The sequence below is a fragment of the Gymnoscopelus braueri genome (assembly GCF_963280865.1).
Source record: "Gymnoscopelus braueri genome assembly, chromosome: 22".
Classification (NCBI taxonomy): domain Eukaryota; kingdom Metazoa; phylum Chordata; class Actinopteri; order Myctophiformes; family Myctophidae; genus Gymnoscopelus; species Gymnoscopelus braueri.
The window spans coordinates 12,237,092-12,262,075 of NC_137624.1; the positions used below are offsets into that span (position 1 = coordinate 12,237,092).

At 43.0% G+C, this 24,984-nt stretch overlaps 1 protein-coding gene across 1 annotated transcript in view; it reads left to right on the plus strand.

Moving 5' to 3' along the window:
• The window catches only part of mmp17a (matrix metallopeptidase 17a), a 106,924-nt gene that overhangs the window by 45,225 nt on the left and 36,715 nt on the right, over positions 1 to 24,984 (plus strand). Inside the window, exons 2-3 of the mRNA XM_080419979.1 lie at positions 15,277 to 15,409; positions 15,949 to 16,084. Coding sequence (XP_080276105.1) covers positions 15,277 to 15,409; positions 15,949 to 16,084 — 269 coding nt within the window. The remainder of the gene's footprint in view (positions 1 to 15,276; positions 15,410 to 15,948; positions 16,085 to 24,984) is intronic.

Consider the following 24,984-nt stretch of genomic DNA (forward strand, 5'->3'; position numbering starts at 1 on the left):
GACAGCCGACAGCTGACAGCTTTAATGTGGGCTGTGCGTCTTTTGTGTGTGAGTGAGAACATGCATGCATATTTGTGTATGTGCATAAATATGCACGTGCGCTCAACTGCCTGGCAGTTCAACAGTGAGCAGTGGGTTCCTTTGAGGGCAGGAGAATTCCCCATATCGTCGCTGTCGGGGCGACACCTTTTATGTTACTTTTCAAGAAATTGAAAAAAATGACCTGTGTTCCAATGCATCCAATAGTCACAAGCTGTTTTTCATTGGTTAAATGTTGATAAAACCCAGAATTAACCACTTTCACTTTAGCCCTTTAAAAAAAAGTAAATAGAAGATCTATAAGCTCACAACCCGTCACCATGAGACACATTATGAGCTTGTAGATTGGGCATTTCTGAAATCTCTCTTCCTGAAATATGTGGAGATACAAGGTTTCTGTCCCAACAGCAACGATATATGGGAAAGAGGGTCAGCTCCCTCTCAGAAGACCTGTTGTGTGATGATGTATGAACTGACTTTAATCTGATGCAGAGGGTACGTCCCTCTGTGTCAGATACTCTCTTGAAAATAGTTAAGGAAAAAGAAAAAACATCTTCCTTTGGCACGGAATTCCACTATGAAGTGTATCCCGGATGGATGTGCAGCTGTGGAAGAAGTGGGAGGGGGTGATGGAGTGGGACAGAGAAACAGAATATTGTTTTAGTTTCTTGTAGGACTGCAACTATGGACTGTTTTGTTTCTTGTCAGCTCCAGTCTACAGCACCATAGGATTACACACGTTAAAGCTATAATCCAGGGCTTCTTTTAATGATTATTAGTTAACAAATACATTATTGTATGGTAGAGCATTTTAATACAACATAACTATGACATCTGTAGTGGTTGGAGATGCTATTCCCACTCTACCATTCAGATATGACCTCGTACAACACCGACTGGTTGACAATGTCAATAAAGTTATTTGAAGGCGATGGCCCACTAGATTGGATTGTAGTTCGGACATCGTCGCACTTTCCTCTCTCCATTGGGACAGGACATAAAACGCACAGATTGCAAGTATTACGGAGACTAGACAGATATCAGTTATTTGTGTGTGTGTGTGTGTGTGTGTGTGTGTGTGTGTGTGTGTGTGTGTGTGTGTGTGTGGGGTGTGTGTGTGTGTGTGTGTGTGTGTGTGTGTGTGTGTGTGTGTGTGTGTGTGTGTGTGTGTGTGTGTGTGTGTGTGTGTGTGTGTGTGTGTGTGTGTGTGTGTGTGTGTGTGTGTGTGTGTGTGTTACTGTGCAGACTATGCGTTGCCAACTGCCTCGACTGGGAATTCCACACTGAGCTAAACATTCCTACCACCACATCCGTCCCTGTCTACCTGACACCATATCTATCCTTACAATATGTCTGTCAAACTAACGGCTAGCTCAGACCAACGATTTGGCTTTGTTGTACGATGGGTGTCGCACGCAGAAAATTGCGGATATATTCCACAAGCTCGTGTCACGGATGCGATGCGTCGGGAGCTTGTAGATCTGCTATTGTCCGTGTGCGACACGTCATACAACAAGGCACAAATTAAGCATTCAAACCTTGACGAGAAACATCACAGCGCTCACAATTACCACTAAGACTATTGTATGTCTGTTTATTCATCAACACTTTCTTCAGGTTATGTCTCCGCCTTCCTTTAAAAATAAAACGTTTCTACTTTTATTGGTGCCTTTTTTTTACTGCCTCTGCCTTCCTGACAACATGACCGTTGTATGTCCATCATGATGTCATTCTTCTCCAATGTCCACTCTCCCCATACTCTGTCAAATTCCATCACATATTGAACTTTGACCTGGAAGTAATGAGGGAATGGTTATAGTCTTGTGGGTTCCTTGGAGATGGGTATTTTTAGCTTTTTTCACTCGTGCCCTAAAAACAGCTCACGTTCCACTGCTAGTACATTTGTCCTCTATTTTCACAGCATCCTGTCCTTGTTCTATTAGAAAATAAATAAAGGAAATCCTTATTCTTGAAAGAACACTACAGTTCAGGTAATTGTTGATGGTTATCATAGTCTACAGATAAAAACATTATTTATGATACAGCCCATATTTGTGTGTTTCAGCCTTTCTCTGTGTTGCTACAAAAATATTAAGAGAGGAGGGAGTTTAGAGTAGATAAAACGACAATCCAACAGTGGTTCCTGTGGGTAAATATTAACCACTAAAACCCACTGTATATACTTGGTTGACCGAAGTCTCCCAGGTCCCCCCTATTTTGGCCAAATGTTCTTCTATTATTACAGTATGCCATGCCAAAAATAGGGACGCAAGGTTTCATGTGCACAGGGACATCCTGTGAGTGTTAGTTTTACTGTGTAGCTTACTAATAACGTTAATGTATTAATCTTTCATTTTAATGGCAACAATCAATTAGTGAGGAGCTGGTACCACCGTGTTGGGAATCAAACTGTCAATCAAGAGCCAGAAAACAACTCAGTGCTCGCAGGTGCTGTTTATTCAAGTAACACTTACTTATGAAAACAATTTTCAACATCAAGGCCTAAAGGGGCCTTGATGTTTCCAAATGAATCGAAAACCTGCTTCAGGACAAATTGAGCAGCATAAATATGGTGTACTTAAGAACTGTGCTTAGCCTCATTTCCATGATAGTTCTGAGGTCAAATAAGTCCACTTCTTCGATCCAGGCTCGTGTGAATGGTTATCATTTGTGTTTCCACTAGCGGTAGACCGTCAGAATCAGAATCAGAATCAGTTTTATTGTCACATCACAGGTTTACAAGGTAAAAAAGTGGGTGAAATTCTTTTTTGTACATCGTTCCCATCGCAACGTTAGTTTCCATAGAAAGAAGAGGGGGGGGGGGAGAAGAAGAGGGTGGGGGGCAGGTGGGAAGGAGATCAAAAACAAGAGAGCAACAGAAGGCCAGACAAGTTATCTACATATTTACAAATTACCTGAGATAATAAAAAAACTAAAAAACTAAACTAAGGTGCCTGAGCATAGCAGCAATGTATTGTATACTGTGCATGTTATACTTATACTGTGCATGATAGACAAAGGACGTTAAGGTGCTTAGAGGAAAAGGAGCACAATAAAAAGACCCAAAAAAAGTCAGTGCGTTATACAAGGGATTAAGGTGCAAAAGGTCAGTGCGTGTCCACCTAGAGTGGACTGACCCTAGTATAATCCGCATGTAGCTCCATGAGGGAGTGCAACAAAAGTCATTTGTACCTGGTGTAGTCCACAGGTGTGTCCGAGGGGGGGGCTAAAGTCCAAGTAATTGTCCCTGGTATAATCCACAGGTGTGTTCAGGAAGAGCCAGAAAAGTCTGCGCCGCCTGCTGTCAGGCTGCTGAACTCATCCAGGCTTATGCCCCATTCAGCATTCTGACAGCAGTTGGATTGAAACTACACCAAAATCTGGTGGTGGAACTCTTGATACTGCGGTAGAGCCCCTTGCCCGGTCGCGGTCGTTGTAGGGGGTTGAACAGTCTGTGACTTGGGTGGTGCTTGTCCTTGATGATGCGCTTGGCTTTGACCACGCACCGCTTTTTGTACAGTTCCTGGAGCGCTGGGAGCTCGATTCCCATTATCCGCTCTGCCGATCGCACTACTCGTTGTAGGCTGACCTTTTCTCGGGCAGTGCAGTTCCCGTACCAGGCCGTGACACAGCCTGTTAGGATGCCTTCAACAGAACTGTTGTAGTACAGCCTGAGGATGCGACGTCCTACTCCGAGCTTCTTCAGGCGGCGGAGCCAGTACAGTCGCTGCTGAGCCTTTTTCCTCACGTGTGTGGAGTGCGTCTCCCATTTGAGGTCCTCCTCGATGTGTACTCCGAGGAACTTGAACTCGCTGACCCTTTCCACTGCAGCACCGTCGATGAGGATGGGCGCATGGTCTCTCCGCGGCCTCCTGAAGTCCACGATCAGTTCTTTGGTCTTGTCGACGTTAAGAGAGAGGTTGTTCTCACGACACCAGTGTGCCAGTGATTTGATCTCCTCTCTGTAGTCAGACTCGTCGTTGTTGACGATTCGGCCTATCACTGTCGTGTCGTCCGCGTACTTTATGATGGTGTTGGAGACGTGTGTGGCTATGCAGTCATACGTGTACAGGGAGTAGAGGAGAGGGCTCAGCACGCATCCCTGGGGTGCTCCGGTGTTGAGGGTCAGGGGGTCGGATGTGATGCTGCCCATTCTCACCACCTGATGTCGGTTGGACAAGAAGTCCTGTATCCAGTCGCACATGCTTGGGTGTAGCCCTAGGTGTCTGAGCTTTTTGTCAAGTATTGCTGGGACAATGGTGTTGAATGCTGAGCTGTAGTCCACGAACAGCATACGTACATATTTGTCCTTCAGCAGCTTGTTGTCCATGTCACTTCATCAAACTAGCGATGTTAGTGTTGTTTTAGTCATGGGACAACAGCATATTACCAAAGACATCAGGATTCCACTTAAAGGTAGTGTAAGTGATTTGCAAAGTTTCAAATAATTGCAAAATGGGTCTATGTTCTGATAGTGCTCGTTACTATAGAGTGTCCTGTCCATATAAAGAGTCTCCATGTCTCTCCAGCTCTTTATAAAACAGAAAATGTATTTTGTAGTTTTTTTTTTTTTTTTTGTAGTTTCATTTCCAATTTTATCCAACCAGGACAGAGAACTCAATCAGGATACAGATTAAACAAGTGAAATTGGAAGTGATGACACTAAGAAATGAGCATGCAAAATTGGAACTGAAAACTATACAAATTAAGCTTAAAAATGGGTACTTTCTCCTGATTGGCTGAGATTTTGACACCTACCGAAAAATGTATTTTCTGTTTATTAAAGAGCTGGAGAGACGGGGAGACTCCTGTTACTGAACAAACACTCTATAGCAATGATTACTATCAGAATATAGTATTTTAACCTTTAAAAAAAATACTTTTTGTTTTAACCAAAAAATATCACTTACCCTACCTTTAACACGAGTGAACAGTGATGGCATGTAGGATGAGAATTATACACGGCACCACCAGACCATGCCAACTGTTCTTTTTTCGTTTTTTTCTTCTTAAACCTGGGATTTCGAATGACAAAAGTAGCCCCAGGAAAGACCTCTCTGTCTATTTGACAATATAACCATGAGATGGGGAGAGATAAAAGAGACATTAGTCCCACATACACAGTATACCTCAATTAAAATGTGTCCATGCCACTTTTCTTTTTTCTTTTTCTTTTCTTTTTCAGGTGAATCATCATCAATCATTTTTGTCAAATTGTTATTGTTAAATTTAGCATACTTGTTCGGCATATTACTTTTGGTGCAAGCTTCGTCTGCACTCTAAACTGCAAAGTCTGATAAGAGTTTGATCAAATGATTGGAGAATGAGCTATTTACCTGAATAGCCTGCAATCAACCTTGTGAAAGGGTTGTTTATTGAAAAAAAAATCACACCCTGTGTGAAGTGGGCGGTGTCTTCCTAGCTAACCACAATACTGAATGGAGTCAACCAATATATATGCTTTGATCTGAAAGAGCCACTTAGTGTCAGCATGTGTCTTGCTAGCTAATCACAATACTGAATGGAGTCGATCAATCATGTACAAAAGATAAATACATTTATCTTTAGTAAAACACACTTTATGATGGACAAAACAAAAAAAAAAACATAATTTGGTTTTTTTTAAGTTATGGTTGCTTATATAGGGCTATGCACATGTGTCATGTGACACTGGCCAATCACAGTCCTGAATAGATTGTGATTGGCCAATCACAGCGCAGGATAATTGTACAAATTTCCAAACCTCACTTTTAGGGCCGGTTTCACTGCCCAAGATATTTGTACATTTTTCCAAATCTCACTTATAGGGGCGGTTTCACCGCCCAATAAGATTGTTGGTGGTATGAGGTGACTGTTGAGGGAGGGTTTACTGACCCTGGAGTCTGTGGCGTGAAGGTCATTGCCTTGTCCCTGGGATGGTGGACGGAGAGACCACCGAAATAAATTAATATATGGACATCTACTGAATTTGGGAATTGTGGTCAATGTGAGTGGTATACTTGGAAGGACCAACGGCCCAGGGGTTGGACCATATGATATGGTAGGCCTATCTTGATGCGATCTAGCACCAATTTGATATGAATAAAAACGGTTCTGCTGATAAGCCAGATGGATTTAATGGAAAAAACAACTACAGGTGGTGATGTCTCTGTTTTCAGTGAAAAAATAGCATGTCTGTTAGTAGTACAGTAGGTAGTTAGGGCTTGTTGTGAATGTCTGGTGTGGATATGGTTGACTAGGGGCTGATAGGAAAGTTTTTGGCTGAAATGGAAAACGGAAGTTATTCAGAATTGGACTGTTTTGCATTGTTTAACTTTGCATTGTTAAAATCAGGGTGTCGATTGAGGTTGAGTATGTAGTTGAAGGCGGCATATTCAGAGCAGAAAGGAGATCGGAGATGAAGGAACGTCCTTGGGATATGATATGCATGACATAATTGAGGTGGCCGAGTAACGAGAGGAGTTTCTGTTTGGTGAATTGCGAGACATTCAGATAATTGGAGTGTCGGACTGTGATGCGATTGAGTTTTTTGGAGGGTAGGGAGGCTTGAAATGAAACTATTGAGCAATGCGAAAAGCACAAAGGATTTCTGGTCGTTTGGCTTAGGATAGACCTTTATTAATCCAGAGGGAAAGTCAGTCGTACTGCAGTAAGTATGAAACAAAGATACAGACAAGGAGAACAAGTGCAGAGAAGTATAGTAACTGTAACAAAAAGAGTAACAAAATAATAAAGACAGTAGAATGACAGTAGAAAGATGATTAAATGACCTGGTGTTCTGCACCTGTGCTGGTCAGGTGTGCACAGTTTATGGACCACCAATAGGTGGACATGGGAGGCAAAGGTAACATTAGCTATCAATCACCAACAAAGGTGGCATTTGAATAGACTTGAAGACCAAGGGACTGACCTGGCTGCCTACTGTACACTAGACCTAACCGAACACAAGTACATATAATGTGCTGTATGCCACAGTAAAAGGGCATATAGTAATTATGTATGTACAGTGATGCATACCGCAAAAACAGATCCACCGACGACGCTATTGCCATGGCTCTCCACACCGTCCTCTCGCACATGGACAACAAGCTGCTGAAGGACAAATATGTACGTATGCTGTTCGTGGACTACAGCTCAGCATTCAACACCATTGTCCCAGCAATACTTGACAAAAAGCTCAGACACCTAGGGCTACACCCAAGCATGTGCGACTGGATACAGGACTTCTTGTCCAACCGACATCAGGTGGTGAGAATGGGCAGCATCACATCCGACCCCCTGACCCTCAACACCGGAGCACCCCAGGGATGCGTGCTGAGCCCTCTCCTCTACTCCCTGTACACGTATGACTGCATAGCCACACATGTCTCCAACACCATCATAAAGTACGCGGACGACACGACAGTGATAGGCCGAATCGTCAACAACGACGAGTCTGACTACAGAGAGGAGATCAAATCACAACAACCTCTCTCTTAACGTCGACAAGACCAAAGAACTGATCGTGGACTTCAGGAGGCCGCGGAGAGACCATGCGCCCATCCTCATCGACGGTGCTGCAGTGGAAAGGGTCAGCGAGTTCAAGTTCCTCGGAGTACACATCGAGGAGGACCTCAAATGGGAGACGCACTCCACACACGTGAGGAAAAAGGCTCAGCAGCGACTGTACTGGCTCCGCCGCCTGAAGAAGCTCGGAGTAGGACGTCGCATCCTCAGGCTGTACTACAACAGTTCTGTTGAAGGCATCCTAACAGGCTGTGTCACGGCCTGGTACGGGAACTGCACTGCCCGAGAAAAGATCAGCCTACAACGAGTAGTGCGATCGGCAGAGCGGATAATGGGAATCGAGCTCCCAGCGCTCCAGGAACTGTACAAAAAGCGGTGCATGGTCAAAGCCAAGCGCATCATCAAGGACAAGCACCACCCAAGTCACAGACTGTTCAACCCCCTACAACGACCGCGACCGGGCAAGGGGCTCTACCGCAGTATCAAGAGTTCCACCACCAGGTTTTGGTGTAGTTTCAATCCAGCTGCTGTCAGAATGCTGAATGGGGCATAAGCCTGGATGAGTTCAGCAGCCTGACAGCAGGCGGCGCAGACTTTTCTGGCTCTTCCTGAACACACCTGTGGATTATACCAGGGACAATGACTTGGACTTTAGCCCCCCCTCGGACACACCTGTGGACTACACCAGGTACAAATGACTTTTTGTTGCACTCCCTCATGGAGCTACTTGCGGATTATACTAGGGTCAGTCCACTCTAGGTGGACACGCACTGACCTTTTGCACCTTAATCCCTTGTATAACGCACTGACTTTTTTTTTGGTCTTTTTTTATTGTGCTCCTTTTCCTCTAAGCACCTTAACGTCCATTGTCTATCATGCACAGTATAAGTATAACATGCACAGTATACAATACATTGCTGCTATGCTCAGGCACCTTAGTTTAGTTTTTTTAGTTTTTTTTATTATCTCAGGTAATTTGTAAATATGTAGATAACTTGTCTGGCCTTCTGTTGCTCTCTTGTTTTGATCTCCTTCCCACCTGCCCCCCACCCTCTTCTTCTCCCCCCCCCCCCCTCTTCTTTCTATGGAAACTAACGTTGCGATGGGAACGATGTACAAAAAAGAATTTCACCCACTTTTTTACCTTGTAAACCTGTGATGTGACAATAAAACTGATTCTGATTCTGATCCACATTTTTTTAAAGGATGATGTCAGGGCATTCAACATTTTGGTGGCAGAGTAGTAGAAAGAGAATGTTCCCAAGTTTGTTCTATAGGTGGGTGGCACTAGTTCGTTGTTGTCACTCCCTCTAGTGTTGTGGCTGTGTGGGTGTTACTCACTTTTTTAAAGTAGTTAGTCAGGTATGTGGGTATTGAGTAACCTGACTCTGCCAGATGGGGGTGGTATTGAGTTTCACAATCCACCCACCATCTGGGATCGCTCAGAGAGTAGAGCTACCCGCACCGTTGCGTGTACGAACCAATCAGCGGCTGCTAGGGGCGGGATCATCCAATCACCTGCCAAGTAGCTTGAAAAAATGGAACGCCGTCTTGCATCGATTCTGCCACCGGAGTCCCAGATGCAAGTAGGCTGTGAAACAAAATGTGTGTCGCAAGCTTCTTCCATCTGGCAGAGTCGGGTTAGGTATTGAGGGCATTGAGGGCATTGAGGGCAAAGCCCCTTTGACTATCTTATCTCTCTTATTGACTCTCTTCTCTCTCTCTCTCTCTCTCTCTCTCTCTCTCTCTCTCTCTCTCTCTCTCTCTCTCTCTCTTCCTTTCTCTTCATGGGAAACATTTGAAATCATATTAGTACCGCATTATATTACTTTGTTACCACTTAGAGTAATGTATTACTGTACTGCAGTACTGCCAACACTGGTGGGAATGTAATTGGAGCAGTTATTAACCATACTCAGAACTGCTCTATTGCTATGGTGCAGTGGAAAGGGGCCTTTCGATTTCTCCTTTCCAACATAGTAGTGCTTAACGGCATGTAAACCTGACAGAGGGGAAATCCTGCTACCATAATTGGCGGCCACACTCATGGAGTGTACACGAGTGTATGAGGCTCATGGCCGAGCAGACACATGGCCCAACTAACTCCACATTTTCCCCCAAAATTCCTCAATATTCTGCCTGTGTTTACAGCTGCTTCCCATACCGTTACTGTACTTGCAGGATGTACAATCAATAACAAACGCATTATGCCCCAATACTTATGCAAATCACTTCGCCAGCTGCAATTTACTTCCTGAGGGTTCTTTTAACAGCCAATCATCATCATCTGCCACAAAACCTCAGCACCTTCCTTCCCCTGCAGAGCACACAGAAACAAGCGCTGCCTTGGTCTATACAGCTCCCCCCCTCCCCCCCAGTACAGTACAGACCGTACAGTACAGTACAGTACAGTACAGGTACAGTACGTACAGTACAGTACAGTACAGTACAGTACAGTACAGTACAGTACAGTACAGTACAGTACAGTACTGTACAGTACAGTACAGTGCAGTACGTGCAGGTACAGTACAGCACAGAACAGTACGTACAGTACAGTACGTACAGTACAGGTACAGTACAGTACAGTACAGTACAGTACAGTACAGGTACAGTACAGTACGTACAGTACAGTGCATGTACAGGTACAGTACGTACAGTACATTACAGGTACAGTACAGTACGTACAGTACAGTGCAGGTACAGTACAGGTACAGTACAGTACGTACAGTACAGTACAGTACAGTACAGTACAGTACAGTGCAGTACAGGTACAGTACAGTACAGTGCAGTACAGGTACAGCACAGGTACAGCACAGGTACAGTACATACAGTACAGTACAGTACAGTACAGTACAGTACAGGTACAGTACAGTACAGTACAGTGCAGGTACAGTACTGTACTGTACTGTACTGTACTGTACTGTACTGTACTGTACTGTACAGTACAGTACAGTACAGCTCAGGTACAGTACAGTACAGTACAGGTACAGTACAGTACGTACAGTACAGTACAGTACAGTACAGTACAGTACAGTACAGTACGTACAGACCGTACAGTACAGTACAGTACGGTACAGTACAGTACAGTACAGTACAGTACAGGTACAGTACAGTACGTACAGTACAGTACAGTACGTACAGTACAGTACAGGTACAGTACAGTACAGGTACAGTACAGTACAGTACGTACAGTACAGTGCAGGTACAGTACAAGTACAAGTACAGTACGTACAGTACAGTACAGTACAGTACAGTACAGTACAGTACAGTACAGTACAGTGCAGTGCAGGTACAGTACAGTACAGTACAGTACAGTACAGTACAGTACAGGTACAGCACAGTACAGTACAGTACAGTACAGTACAGTACAAGTACAGTACGTACAGTACAGGTACAGTACAGTACGTACTCTACTGTACTGTACATACAGTATTTACACAATACTACCTACATAGGAAAATAAAGTCTCTTCTTCACCAGATGCAATTTAAACACTGTGATGCCTGCTCAGAGTCATATTGTGTCTAACATACACATCTCCTCTCTCATCTCAGCAGTACCTGGGCCCTAGGTGTATTCCAATCAACCAGAGTGCAGTGGCCATCACTCCAAATGTTGTGACGTCAGGGCTCTCAATACTGCACATTGGGGGTGGAGGAGGGGTGCAGGGCGGGCGCACAGATCGCTGTGTGGGCGCAGGTGCTATGTGGGCGCGGGCGATAGAGCTGAGGCCGCGCGCAGCGCGGCCGAAGTTCTAGTAACCATAAGGCCCAGAAGAGCTGGTCACAGATCAGTGAACAGTGAGGACAAAACAAAGATCATCTCCTGTCCGACTTCATCTCTGTCTGTGTTTGTGTCTGTCCATCTCAAGCATGATTTATGTTTCGACGACAAAGTGTCGTGCAACGTGTCACGCAATGAGCTAATGGATATTCCACTGAGAAAAGTGTTGACAGGTCGACACTTTTCTCAGCACGACACATTGTTGCTAAAGCATAAATTAGGTTTCACTCTTCCTATTTCTCTGGGCCTCTCTGATTCAATTTGAGTTTCATTTACTGTATGTCTTTGTATCAACAATACAAATATATCCAGCGATTACAACCAAAGAGGCGTAAAAATGTACATCTAAAAGTAAAAGTGTGTGTGTGTGGGTGGGTGTGTACCTGAACAAGTTGAAGTACCATGTCAGAACTGGCTTCGTATGAGGTGGAATTCTACAAAAAAAATAATTCAGGAGGTTGTTATGCTTTTTATATGCTTGGCAACAAAGAGTGGTTCTGGATCAGAGAGAAAGAGAGCATGATGTAATGAAACAGGAAAGAGATGGCAAGAGGGGTCAGAGAAAGGCACTGACAAGTGGAGGAATTAATGATCAGAGAGAGATAAAAATAAGACAAGGAGAGAATATAATAGTGTGCATGTGTGTTTCATGTTGAAGTTGACAAAACCGTATTAGGCAAAGAAAATCCTTTGCCAGTGCAACAACAGAGATTTAAGACACACTCGCGTGCACAGACGCACACGCACACACCGCTCAATTACAGTATGCACAGATTCTGTTGGTATTCTTTGAATACTTTTTCTTATTTATTTACTTGTTGTTTTATTATTATTATTGTGGTTGTTGTTGTTATTTCTGCTGCTGCTACAATAACAAAATAATTCTACTCTTATGTGCCCATACAGAGAATAAAAACATTAAACCTTGAAACTTTAACCTCGAACATACTGTAGGAAGGAGGTGACAAGACCATTCACAATCACACAAATTTAAATGAAATTCTTGCATATTAATCATCAGTCCATGACAAAAAATAACAATGCATTTTATGCGAATAGAAATAAACGACCTAAACACTAGTGATTTCTTATGTTTTCCCAGAATGCCATTCATTCATTCTTAACTCAATGCAGCACGTCTGGTGTTTGTATTGCATTCTGGACTCGAGGCTTTATGCCTCGTCTAATGTTTCTTAAACATTGGTACAAAATGGTGAGTGCGGAAAGAAGCCCTTGCTCTTCTACTTTGAGGGGCGGACACCAGATCCTGACGTTCACCGTTTATGTAGTCTCACTTCCCATATCCCTACTCCACACTTCATTACACTGTGTTACACCTTGTTAGTGCTGTCCCAGGGCTAGATTAGAGTCTGTTAGAAGTCATTACCCAACCTGTATATTGAAATAAGACAGGTGAGGTTGTTCAGATTTCAAGGACCTTGTACTTGTACTTCCATATGCTTTTGTGTGGTTCATGTTGCTCAGGGGAGGGACGACTACATGTTGACCGGACCAATTATTAAGCACTATTAGTTTACCATATGTACTAGACTGCTCTTTTGTACATTTTAGATTTCAAATTCCCTTCTACACTTCATCCAGCTGTGCTGGAAATATCTGGGCAAGACATCCAGGGTAACATCATATCATCATCACATTGTTTGCTTAGTTACCCACAGGAATAAGAAAATAGACCATCAAACATCTATCTGTCTGTCTGTCGCATGTGAGAACCCTAATAGTAACATAATTCATCCATTTGAAGGCATTGTGGTCTTGTGTGGTGACTGCTGGACCTTGAGGCTCACCTAGATCCCCAGAACTCCCACCTCAGCAATACTCTTCCTAGAATTCCAGTGGTTCTGACCCTACTTTATCCGGTCAGCAACACCAGAATGAACTGCTGATATTGCTGTTGTCAGACCTCTGAAGCAGCCGGTTTGATGACATTATTGCATACTATACTTACACCTATTGCACGTTACACTTAATGTTCACTTTTCCCCCTGTTACTCCTACTGTGTGTGCGTGTGCGTGTGCGTGTGTGTGTGAGAGAGAAATATATAGTGAATCGTGATAAAGCTTATTTTTCACAGATAATGTGTACCGGTTTCTGTGAGTTTTGGACGAAATCTGTAGGAATTCAGGGAAAAATATATTTTAAATGTACGACCTATGATTCAAGAGTAATTGGCCAAAACGTGTATTGGGCTGTTGAAGGGCCGATGTGAACATTTTGGGGAGTTTCTTCTTTGGCCTACTGTGAGTGTGCGTGCAAGTGTCACAGCAATCAGGCCACTCCCGCAAAGTTTGGAAGGCAATCATATAGCCAATTGAAATGGAATATGAGAGATCTGACAGATACGTCATGATAAAGTCACTTTAAAACTATTCCACAAACTTTTGATATGGCATGTCAATTTAACTTCAATATAACTTCCCTACAGATTGCCTGGGAGCCATCCCCGGTGTCGCATTTCGAAAGGCTTTTCTCAGGAGATTGATTTGTTCCCTCATCCATTTTGATTAAACTTGGTTAACTTGGTTAATTCCAATTATTTTTTCTTTTTTTTTTGTCACGCCCCAAGCAGGCCCATCCTGGCTATGGGTGGACAAGCCCATATCAGTGAATGGAGTTCTTTGTAAGAGCAAGGTTATTTAGCTAATGGAATTTTCCATTGTTGTTCATAGAGGAGGGGATCTTTCCCATCGATCCAAGTCACTCAGTTCTCAGTGACGATCGGAAACCCATTTAAAATCAATCAGGTCTGAATGGCCATCTGATCTAGGAGGAGGGAAGGCTCAGCCGGTAAGGAGGAAGAGGGGGACGACGAAGGTAGAGAGAGAGACGAGAGAGCATGCAAACGAAAATAGAAGAGATGCAGCAGTTAGATAATGGAAGAGAGGGAAAATGAACAAATGGAACAGCGAGATAGAGGGGAAGAGTCTGAGGGAGGGAGAGAAGAGAGAAAAAGAGGAAATAATCAAATCAACGCGTGGCTCCAATGTGGATCTTGGACCTCATGTGATCAGCCTGTGACGTCAGTCATCTATGATGTCAGTTGCCTATGACATATCTATCATGACTCCAAATTTGGGCAAGATTTCGGTCTGATCAGAGCCCCATTGACTTCCATTATAAAATGTACTGTAAAATATTATGGAGGTACTTCTGCGGCCTGCTGGCAGTGTGCACAAGATATTTGGCGCTGATCGGTCCAGTGATTTTTGAGATTAGCGCCGGACACACATATCCTCTAGAGACGGCCAGACTCCTGCAGAGCAGAAAAAGATACTGTAGCAGACAGTATCTGGTGACTGTGGGGATCAAAACAAAATATAATGCACATTATTGTCATATTCAACAAAGCATTCATTGACAGCATCCTCGTGCCCTGCGGATTGGCATTGTCCAATGTGTCCACTAGAGGGCAGTTCAGAGGCAAACGTTTTCTGACAAAAACACGTAATAATGTACCTGTTAAGAAGGAGCTGTTCTGTAATAAGTGTTTGTCCCTGTGCCGGGGCAAAGTGCCCAAGCTCCAATAGGTTAGTAATTTGAGATCACTTACAGAAGCTCCCCTCAAAATAATAGTGAAAATAGCTGATCTACAAGCTCACAACACATCGCGATGTGACACGTGTACATCTTTTTGAAATATTGAATGTTTGATATCAATTATATACTGTCTGTGTTTGTATGATTTTATAATTTTTTGTAGTTGTTTTTTTGTTTATTTGTTTGTTTGTTTTTAATTTCCAAATGCACCCCCTGGTGGCCCCCACTTTGAAAACCACTGACTGACAGAACAGGACCAGTCATTTATCCACAGAGACTCTGAACATCAGCAGGTGTCATTCCTCTGGGGGCTTGGAATACTTGGAACCCTTGAAATGAGTGTTGGAATGACAGTTAAACGCTCTCTGTGTCAACCGTTTCTCTTCCAGGATTGGCTGAGTAAGTTTGGTTACCTCCCCCCATCTGACCCAGTGAATGGCCAGCTGCAGACCAAGGAGGCTCTGTCCACGGCCATCAAAGCCATGCAGAGGTTTGGAGGGCTGCAGGAGACTGGCATCTTAGGTATGTCACAGTGCGTCTGTGGGGGGTGTGGGAGTGTATGCACACATGCAGGGGTAGTCTCGCATAGCCAGACACTCTGGGATCTCTGGCTACTGATACAGTATGTCTGGTGATGACGTCTAAATTCAATATTTGGGCTGTAACGGCTGCTAACAAACTTACGCCCACTGCTTTGAAAATAATATCACCATCCCAACATGAAGGACTAAGCCTTCACATTGGTTCTGCAATGCAGTTATTATGATTATTTCTTCCAAACTGTTTTAGCCCATATGTTGAATTTATAAGTCACCAGATGTATCAGTAGGTGGAGGTCTCTGATTGTCTGACTACACGAGACTAATGCAACGGTGTAGCACTGCGACTCAGTGGGTGTGCGTATGTGACTCCCATTTGTACATTCCTGCTCAACACGTTCTGTATTTGTGAGTTTACTGACTTGAAGAATTTCCATCTGTTTGTTTGTTTGTTGATATCGTGCAGAGCATGGCCGAAAGTGAAACATCTGTTCTGTTCTGTTCATCTCCGTTCCGTTCCAGACCAAGCTACGCTGGGTCTAATGAAGACACCCAGGTGTTCCCTGCCTGATGTGTCCGAGACTGAGGCCATGAAAGGTCGCAGAAGGCGAAGTCTGACTCCTCAGAACAAATGGAGTAAGAGGCACCTGTCCTGGAGGTAAGAATGCAAATGAAAGGTCCCGCACGGCCGTTTGATAGTTCATTGGTAACAACAAGTTCCTTCTCAGTTCCTACTCTCCGCTGAACAGGCACCCTGACCAACCTGTATAGGAGTCACTAATGCATGGTGGATTCAAACCCCTAGTCTCTGCGGTGGTGGGCAGAAATGTTACCCCTGTGCCACTCGGATGCCTAGACCTGCCATTTTTCTGTAGACTGTGCTATTCAGATAGAGCTCATCACAAATATTAGTTCTGAACTGTCCTTAAATTCAGAATGCTATTGCTTTGTGAGGGAATAATTGAAAATGCCTGAAACATTTCAGTTTCCAGAACCATAGAGGTGGGTGGTTACATCAGTTAGATTATTGAACCATACAGAGGTGGGTGGTTACATCAAATAGATTCTAGAACCATAGAGAGGTGGTTGGTTACATCAGTTAGATTCCAGAGGAGAGGTGGGTGGTTACATCAAATAGATTCTAGAACCATACAGAGGTGGGTTGTTACATCAAATAGATTCTAGAACCATACAGAGGTGGGTGGTTACATCAGTTAGATTCTAAAATCAGATATATTCTAGGACCATAGGTTGATTAGATAAATTCTTGAAACATAGAGAGGTTGATGGTTACATTAGTTACATTCTTGAATTCTTGAAAGAAGTAAGAAGTATTACTTATATTAACTTGTATAGTATTTTCCCTGCACTTGACATTGTGGTAAATTGGTCAAAAATCAAAGGCATAGATTATTCTGGAAATGATTCGCCAGCTGGTCTTTAATGTGTCCATATCAACCCAGCAGCGTGGAACATCTGTCACAGAGAGGTAAGCCCCAGGATAGGGTTAGATATGCTTACAGATGCTGGTCTCCATGCTGATTTACACACATTATGAGCCTGAACAGCTACTTCACAGCAGACAGGAGGGTGAGGAGTGGGAGCTGCTGTAATCTGGTTGGTGGAGGACACTGTAAATGTGTGTCCATAACTAGTTGGGAGTGTGAGTGTTGGTGGATGCGACGCACAGTGGTCCTGACGCAAAATAAACAGTGATTCCGGCTCGTATAACTCTCATTATAATAGTATGCCTATACACAGTGCATTGGATATTTGTTTGGGGAGATATAACATTTGAAAATCCATCCAAATCCATCCATATTCAGCACAACCCACGTTCAGCATGGTAGATAAGATATCCATATAATATATGGATATCTACCATGTCATGTCTAGCATGGCAAATTGTCTGGTGCTGATGCAATATTATTGCATTACCACCAGCCAATTTGCCATGCTAAGAGGCACCAAAACAGATTTATTTGTTACATTTATTAAAGCTGCACTATGTAACTTTCCTTTTCTACCCCTGATTTGAACCCGGTTTCCTGTGCAAGTGCTGATTTTTTTTACCATTGAGCTAATAGAGCCTGCTTGCTTGCTCAGGGGATAAATTGAATCTTGTCCATCAGGTCAAAATTAGTTTCAGATCGTGTGTCTAGGTGAGACATGACCTTTGACACAATCTAAATGTCTCAGCAGGAAGACAAAATACAACCACCCCAATTGTATAAGTTATATTGTATGAACATACTCTCCCATACAGATTGGACAATATTACATTGAAGTTATAGTGCCGCTTTAATAAGAATAACAAAAAAAAAACAAATAAGAAAGGAGAAAAATGTGTCTTTGCACTGAGACGAGAACGTTGAGGAGAGAGAGAGGGAGAGAAAAAGAGAGGCATTTATTTCAATAAGTAGCCTACACTTTCTGTTTGATAGAAATATGTTCAGATACCTCTCGTCGTGTAAGAATGTCGTGAACCCATAGCCTCCTGACTTTCTTTATCTGTCTCTGCTAAACATATAGTAGTAACCCTTCGCCAGAATCCATTTCGGAGCTCTGATGCACAGGATGCTCTGCTTTAATAGGTGGTTTAAATAAAGAACCTAACTGAGAATGAGCATGTGATTTATTACGTTGATATGTCAGTATATCACAGATGTCTCTTGGACATAAATGAGGAGACATTACAGGAGGAAGACGTCATTCTGAGCTGCGTGCCCAAAATATGCCAGCAGCCACACAGCCTCTGTGGGTGGTCCACCTCTCGTCTCCATTTGAGAGGTGAGCAGAGAGCTGTTGTTGCACCTGTCTCCTCATTATATAACATTATTAATGGTGCTTCTGTAGATGGGAGCGCACAAGCAGATCCGTTTGCTCAGCTGAAAAATTTTCACGTCTCCTCCAAATTAAGGAATCCGTCATTTAAATAACAATGTGCTAGGTGCAGGCATGTCTAGTTCTTAACTCATTAACCGCCAGAGTTAAAACATAACATAACATAACAGTCTATAGCTGCCCTTGCCAGCAATTCCGAGCGTTTTCACTAACCTTTGAAAAATCATAGAATATTATTCTTCACAACGATCCACCTGCCGATCGCTTTAACCCATTAAGACCTGGAAACGCATCTGTGTCACTTTAGATTTCTTTGGCTATTCAAAAATAGCAGATATACAAGCTCATAGCGCGGCACCGAGTGCCGCGCTATGAGCTTGTAGATCTGCAATTTTTTTGTTAGGATTTAGAAAACATTTTTAAGAATCGCCTCAGGTCTTAATGGGTTAAAAGACGTAGTAGAGTCTCATAGAGTGGAGGAAAATAATTGTGCCGTCACAATAATCCATTCCATAGTTATTGGCACTTGAATGTACTGTAGCTTGTTTTCGTCCAAAAAGAAACAGAAAGCAGAGAAAAAAATATTTTTATAAATCCCATACACGGTAACTAAACCATCTTGATTTTGTTGTGATCATGTGATCTTTGGCTGTACTCTTCCTCATCATCATCATCATCATTCACAGGCTGCGGAAGAGCGCCCTCTATTGTAAACCACTGAAAACACCACATGACGAGTGACTGATCAATGGCGGTGTGAGCCTTGGATTGAAATGACAAGTATACTCGTCAATGGCAGTCAATGAGGGAATTAAAGGGAATGGGAGATGCTGATTGGTCTAATTTATGTTATTGTATGTCTAAAACACACCCATGACGGAAACTAAATACTGTACAAACCCTTTGTGCCTTGTGCCGTACTTTACGCCCAGATTATATGCCGTCTAACTGGTCAAATTAGAGTTGGACACACCCCCAAGGTGCAGCTTTGGACCATGCACACCCTTCCGTCTAAATAGGGGCCCATGAGTCTAAAAGCCAGCTAGCGACTACAACCAGATCGCAGTGGTTTGAACCAGCTGACAATGCCATCCTTAGAGCCCCAGAAGCTTTAAAGTTAAATCAAATAATTAAGCACCATAATTAAAAAGCCTTTAAAATGGAAAAACAATCTGTAATTCCTGCAATCTGTCTGCAAAGTTACCATTTTGACCATAATGATCCATACACATCAAGCACTATAACTAATATAACTGTATCGTTCACCACTGTCATTATAGTTGTGGTGAGGACTCGAGTTGGAACATGTTTTTATCTTTATAGTACAGTTAGTTACAGTATAGTGCTTGGTGTGGATGGCCCATAAGGGTGGTGTTAGAGGAAAGGTCATGAGGTCAATCGAATAGTTCGGGTTCTTCCTCTGGGGAGCATGAATGCCATGTTTCCAATGTATATTGAGTACACTTTTGTGTACAATTGGAAGTGTTGGCCTAAGGGTAACACATTGGGGCTAAATATGCCTAAAACTACTTTAATTAGGCTACTTCACAAAACTTTTAGTACATACGTAATACATACTATAGAAATGGATGGATGTGTGTTTTGATCACTGTTTCTCAACGTCCAGGGACCCCCTGGGGTCCTTGAGGGGCTTCCAGGGGGTCCCCTGTAACCGTGAGTGTACAAAATGGAACTATTTGGTTCCATTTGTACACTGTGGGTCCTTGAAATTAAAAAGGTTGAGAATCACTGGTTTAGATGATTATATTTTCATAGTTTTGTCACCCGTTTCGAAAAACTGTTTGCTAGGCGCTGTCTATGTAAAAACACCAAATAAAGTGTGTGTGTGTGTGTGTGTGTGTGTGTGTGTGTGTGTGTGTGTGTGTGTGTGTGTGTGTGTGTGTGTGTGTGTGTGTGTGTGCGCGCGTGCATGCATGCGTGCGTGCGTGAGAGACAAAAATACCTCCACACATTTGTAAGTCCTGGTTTCTGTCATTTTCCCTCGCTACTGTATGTCTTCCTCTCTCTTCTTCTTCTGTCGTTGTCTCACTTGTGTACCGATGCCAGACACAGCTTGCTCCTGTCTACCTGTTCCTTCTCGGCTCTCACCTCGCTGTCTGTGAAACAGACAGGCTGTCTGCGAAACAGACAGGCTGTCTGCTCAGTCCAGAGAAGCCACCCTTATATTTAACAACATTGCAGAGGTACAACACCTCTCTGGTTTTGAGGTTTACAGAACACACCTATAGGTGCTAGTTTAAAATTGACCTGTAATGGTCTAACACTGAGGATGTTACAGCACAGGAATTTGCAGTGTTTGTTGATTTGCCCTAGTTCCTGCCAAACACACATTTTGTGTTTATTGTAAATAAACTCTGGTGGATTATCTATTGACTTTAAATCCAGAGGGCTCATCAGGTGTAGCTTGTCACTGAAAGCGGATAGCAAAGTACTGACATTCTGTCCAGGTTTGGCGAACGCCTCCTTAATGTTGCATGGACCTTAATCTGTAAAATTAGGAAACCTATGATGTTTTTGTGGCATTTATTTTTCTTTTCACACAGTCTTCATTGGGACTCACAATGTTTCGGACCAGAGTTAAGTGTGCAGGGGTCTTCTGCGTTAGTCAGCCATTGGTCTTCTCTGACGCGCCTGTTGATCTGTAGGAGTGAAAGAGTTTTGCACATGTATACCCCCCCCCCCATTTTTTTCTCCAAATGTAGTCATCATCCGGGTTTCCTCTTATGTGTAGTCCCTGTCACTGCTAACCCATGTAGGTCATGTAGGAGGTCATGTAGGAGGGTGTAGAGAACCATGGGTTCATTCAGTTTTTTTTCTTCTACTCTCTTAACAGCAGGAGCCGTGGTTACGAGTCAAAACCAAACACACAATCAACTATTGTTCAAAACTTGCATTAGTGAATTCCTTTTTCCCCCTCTCCATACCGATATGTATTTCTCCGTCTACTTGCCTCCTTGGTCCTCCAGCCGTGACCTGGAAATGTATTTGCGAAGGACGTTCCAATTTGTAATATAATGTGTTTCTTGAGCCAAGGAGAGAGGAAAGAGGAGGCTCTCCAATGAGCTTGAAGTGAGAACACCCTGCACAGCCTGGATGCCCTGTTTAGTAGCATTTCTGCTTTTTTGTACAGGTCAGCTTCACCTTCATGAATACTAGTTTCTCTCAGGTAGCTGGACAACACACTCAGACACATACACAGTTCAAATATGCAGCCACAAGGCATATTTATTCAGCTCCAAACAGTCCAATTAAATCAGTCCAGGTCAAACAGAACAAAAAATGCTGCTTGCCAAAATCCATAGCCAAACACAACGATCCTCCCTGCTTACCATTCACTATTTCCAAAATAGACAGCCCAATATCTTCTTTCCAGAGGACAACAGGAAAGACACACACACACGCACATACACATACACACACACAAAACCCCACTAACCATAAACACTTATCTTATTGTGACCAAATATATTTACAAAATGATGTGGGCCTCCTGTTTATACGCAGGTTATATTATGTACTTGGCGCATGCTTTTAAACGAACCATGCATTTTAAACGAACCGAACTGAGGTGAGCTTTTAAACGAACCGAACTGAGGTGAGCCCTCTTGAAGTGGACCAAGAAGTGGACCAACAGAAAAGGAACTGAGTTATTTTTACGTTCACATTGTAAGTTCATTTGAAAAAGCACTTGATTCTCTTCTTCAGCTCTGATAGGGCCCCATAAGATATATCCCCATAAGATATTTTCTGCGAAAGCTTTTCCCACAATACGGATGCTGGGGTTTAAGTGGTTAAGCAAACCACAAAGTGGACTAGAAGTGAACCGCCTCAGGAGGTGGTCTGAGTACGGTTCACTTCGCGGCAAAAAGTGCTGAGTCATGGTTCACTTAAGGGGCTGAAAAGGTGTGAAAGTGTGAAAACACCAGAAAGAAAAGTGACCCTGAATTCTAATCAATATGAATGAAAATGTCAACGACTCAATTTATCCTACAGTAAATCCTCTACAAATATTGAATCACTTACTTAACTAATCAGTAACCTAACCAAAATGCCGTAATGCATACAAGTAATAACCGAGAAATACCACACTTTCGCAATGTAGCCTACTGTAGTCATTTTTCACTGCTGACCCCCACTGGTTCGTCCTAGGAAGGGTGCAGACAACCATGCATCTCCTGTATTCACGTACCGCATGCGGAGGAACACACTAACCCTCTCAGTTCTACACCCTGTTGCCTTGCCCAACCTGTAGGAGTCACGACAAAGGTTGCCCAGCTGCCCACCCATAAACACGGTCAATTCTATTTGTTGGAGTGCCCGGCCAAGCCAAATGCACTGCAGAGTATTAAAGTACTTCTGCATTCATTTCTCCTCAATGCAGACGGAAATCAAATGTTAATTTTTAGCTTCAGCAGACTCAGGCTTCTCTCTGTAGCCCTACTACATCAGTGTCTGGACAGCATGTTCAGTCCAACCCTCCCTTTACTCAAGCTATTATTCAAAACAGCGTATTTCTCCTTCACTGACCTGGAAAAACCGATCTGTGCTTTTTTGTTCCTTCCAGAATTGAACCAATTCAGTGAACCGTTATCCGACAGCTCCAATGACATTCTTTACAGTAAAATATTGAATTTATTAAAAACGCAGAATCCATAATACTGCAAACAGTGCAGCAGAAACATATTACATACAGTATGGTTGCATTTGTACACTCTCTGAGGTAAATGAATACTCAGGATTTTGCAGTATACTTCGTCCTCACACGACCGTGCAACACATCGATGATAAACAGATTTCTTTTATTTCTGATGCAGTCGTTCAACTGAAAAATGAATTTTTCAACATCTGTCATCTTCGCCGAGCGAAACTTACAAAAGTGTGACAAAGTATAAATCAGGCTTTAGTCTCTCTTCGCTGGCTTCCTGTACAAACGATACAGATTAGAATGACCTACTTCTATTTACAAAACATTACACAGCCTTGCATCATGAAACTACTTACTGTACAGTGTTCCTGGCAAGCCTACTTGCATTCATTCCTACACAGCAACAAGAAAAGAGCAGCGTGGAGGGGTAGAATAAGCTTTCTGTTCAGAAACAAGACTATTTTGGTATGTATCTTCAGACTCTAGTCTAGTGATTCAGTGTAGTCTCAGAGGCAGTAACAATAAGGGGGACACAGCAGCGAAATAGACCCAACTGAAGGAATTTAATTAACAAATAATCCGAGAAATAACAAAAGAGGATACTGTGGTGTGTGCCAGACAGTTTCATTGATGTATGTGAGTGGATGTAATAACCTGTATGGTTGTTGTTAGTCTTGTGTAGCCTGACTGCAGAACCAATGCAAAGACTTAAAGACTGAGTGCAGTCCTTCTTAGTGGGACGGTATCAGGATAGGTTTTCAAAGTAGTGGGAGTAGGTTTGTTAGTGGCCTTTTTCTCCACTGTTGTAGCCCCTACATTGAATTTAGATGTCACCAGACATATTGTTAACCAAGAACACAAACAACCAGCAGGTGTCATTGGAGGGAATGTCGCACCAACTCTGTTAACCTTTCGATTTATACTCTTACTCATACAGCATTCATTTATATACAATATTGTACACACGCTGTGTACACACACACACACGCACACGCACACGCACACGCACACGCACAGACACAGACATACACAGACACACACACAGACACAGACACACACACACACACACAGACACACCACACACACACACTCTCTCTTTCTTTCTTTCTTTCTTTCTTTCTTTCTTTCTTTCTTTCTTTCTTTCTTTCTTTCTTTCTTTCTTTCTTTCTTTCTCTCCTATAAGACATCTATTATTGTCAAAGCAGTACAGTGTTACAGATCAATAGTTTCTCCATTAAATCCCATCTCCCTTGTATGAGTCTGTGCGTGCATGTATGTGTGTTTGTGTTGGGCGTGGGTTGTTGTGTTCTCATCTACCCTACGGTATGGAGCTCATCATGCAGTGAGGATCAGTAGTTTTATGTGTAGGTAATTGTACAATGATAAACATGTAATGATTTCATGATAATAACAATAATATCATATGATAACTAGAAAAGGTGCTCCTCGGAGCACAGGAGAAATTGTCCTCCTCGCTCGTTTTTTATTATTTTGTATTATTATTATTTAGAGTAGCCTATTATTTTTCTCCCCAATTTAGTCTTTATGCCAATTAATTCCTCCCACAAATGTTTTTGTGTTGTCACTGCTGTTGTATTCTACTGACTCACCTGCCAGTGAGGAACCCCCACCGGGAGGACTTAGGGCCTTCGTCCTACTCTTCCCACCCAACACTCCCTGCTGGCAGGTGCCGCCCCAGCCTGTAGGAATACGAATATCACCCTCCCCTGTTCGCATAGACGCCCGACAAAGCCGGATGCACCACTGTGCATTCGAACCCGCAACCTCCGTGGTGGAGCGCAACATGGTCAATTGTGCTCTTATGGATGCCCGGCCAAGCCAGAGGCACCGCGGTGAATTCAAACCCCATTGCGGCATTAAAGGAACCGCCTCGCTGATGGGATGGTTTTTGTGTATACTGGGGACTTCATGTATTGTCTTGGTGTTATGTTTTTATGTGCTACTGTATATGGTTGTGTTTTTCTGTTGAACAGACTGTGAAGACAATTATTATTATTAGTCTCCATGGTGGGAAAGGAACTTTGCCC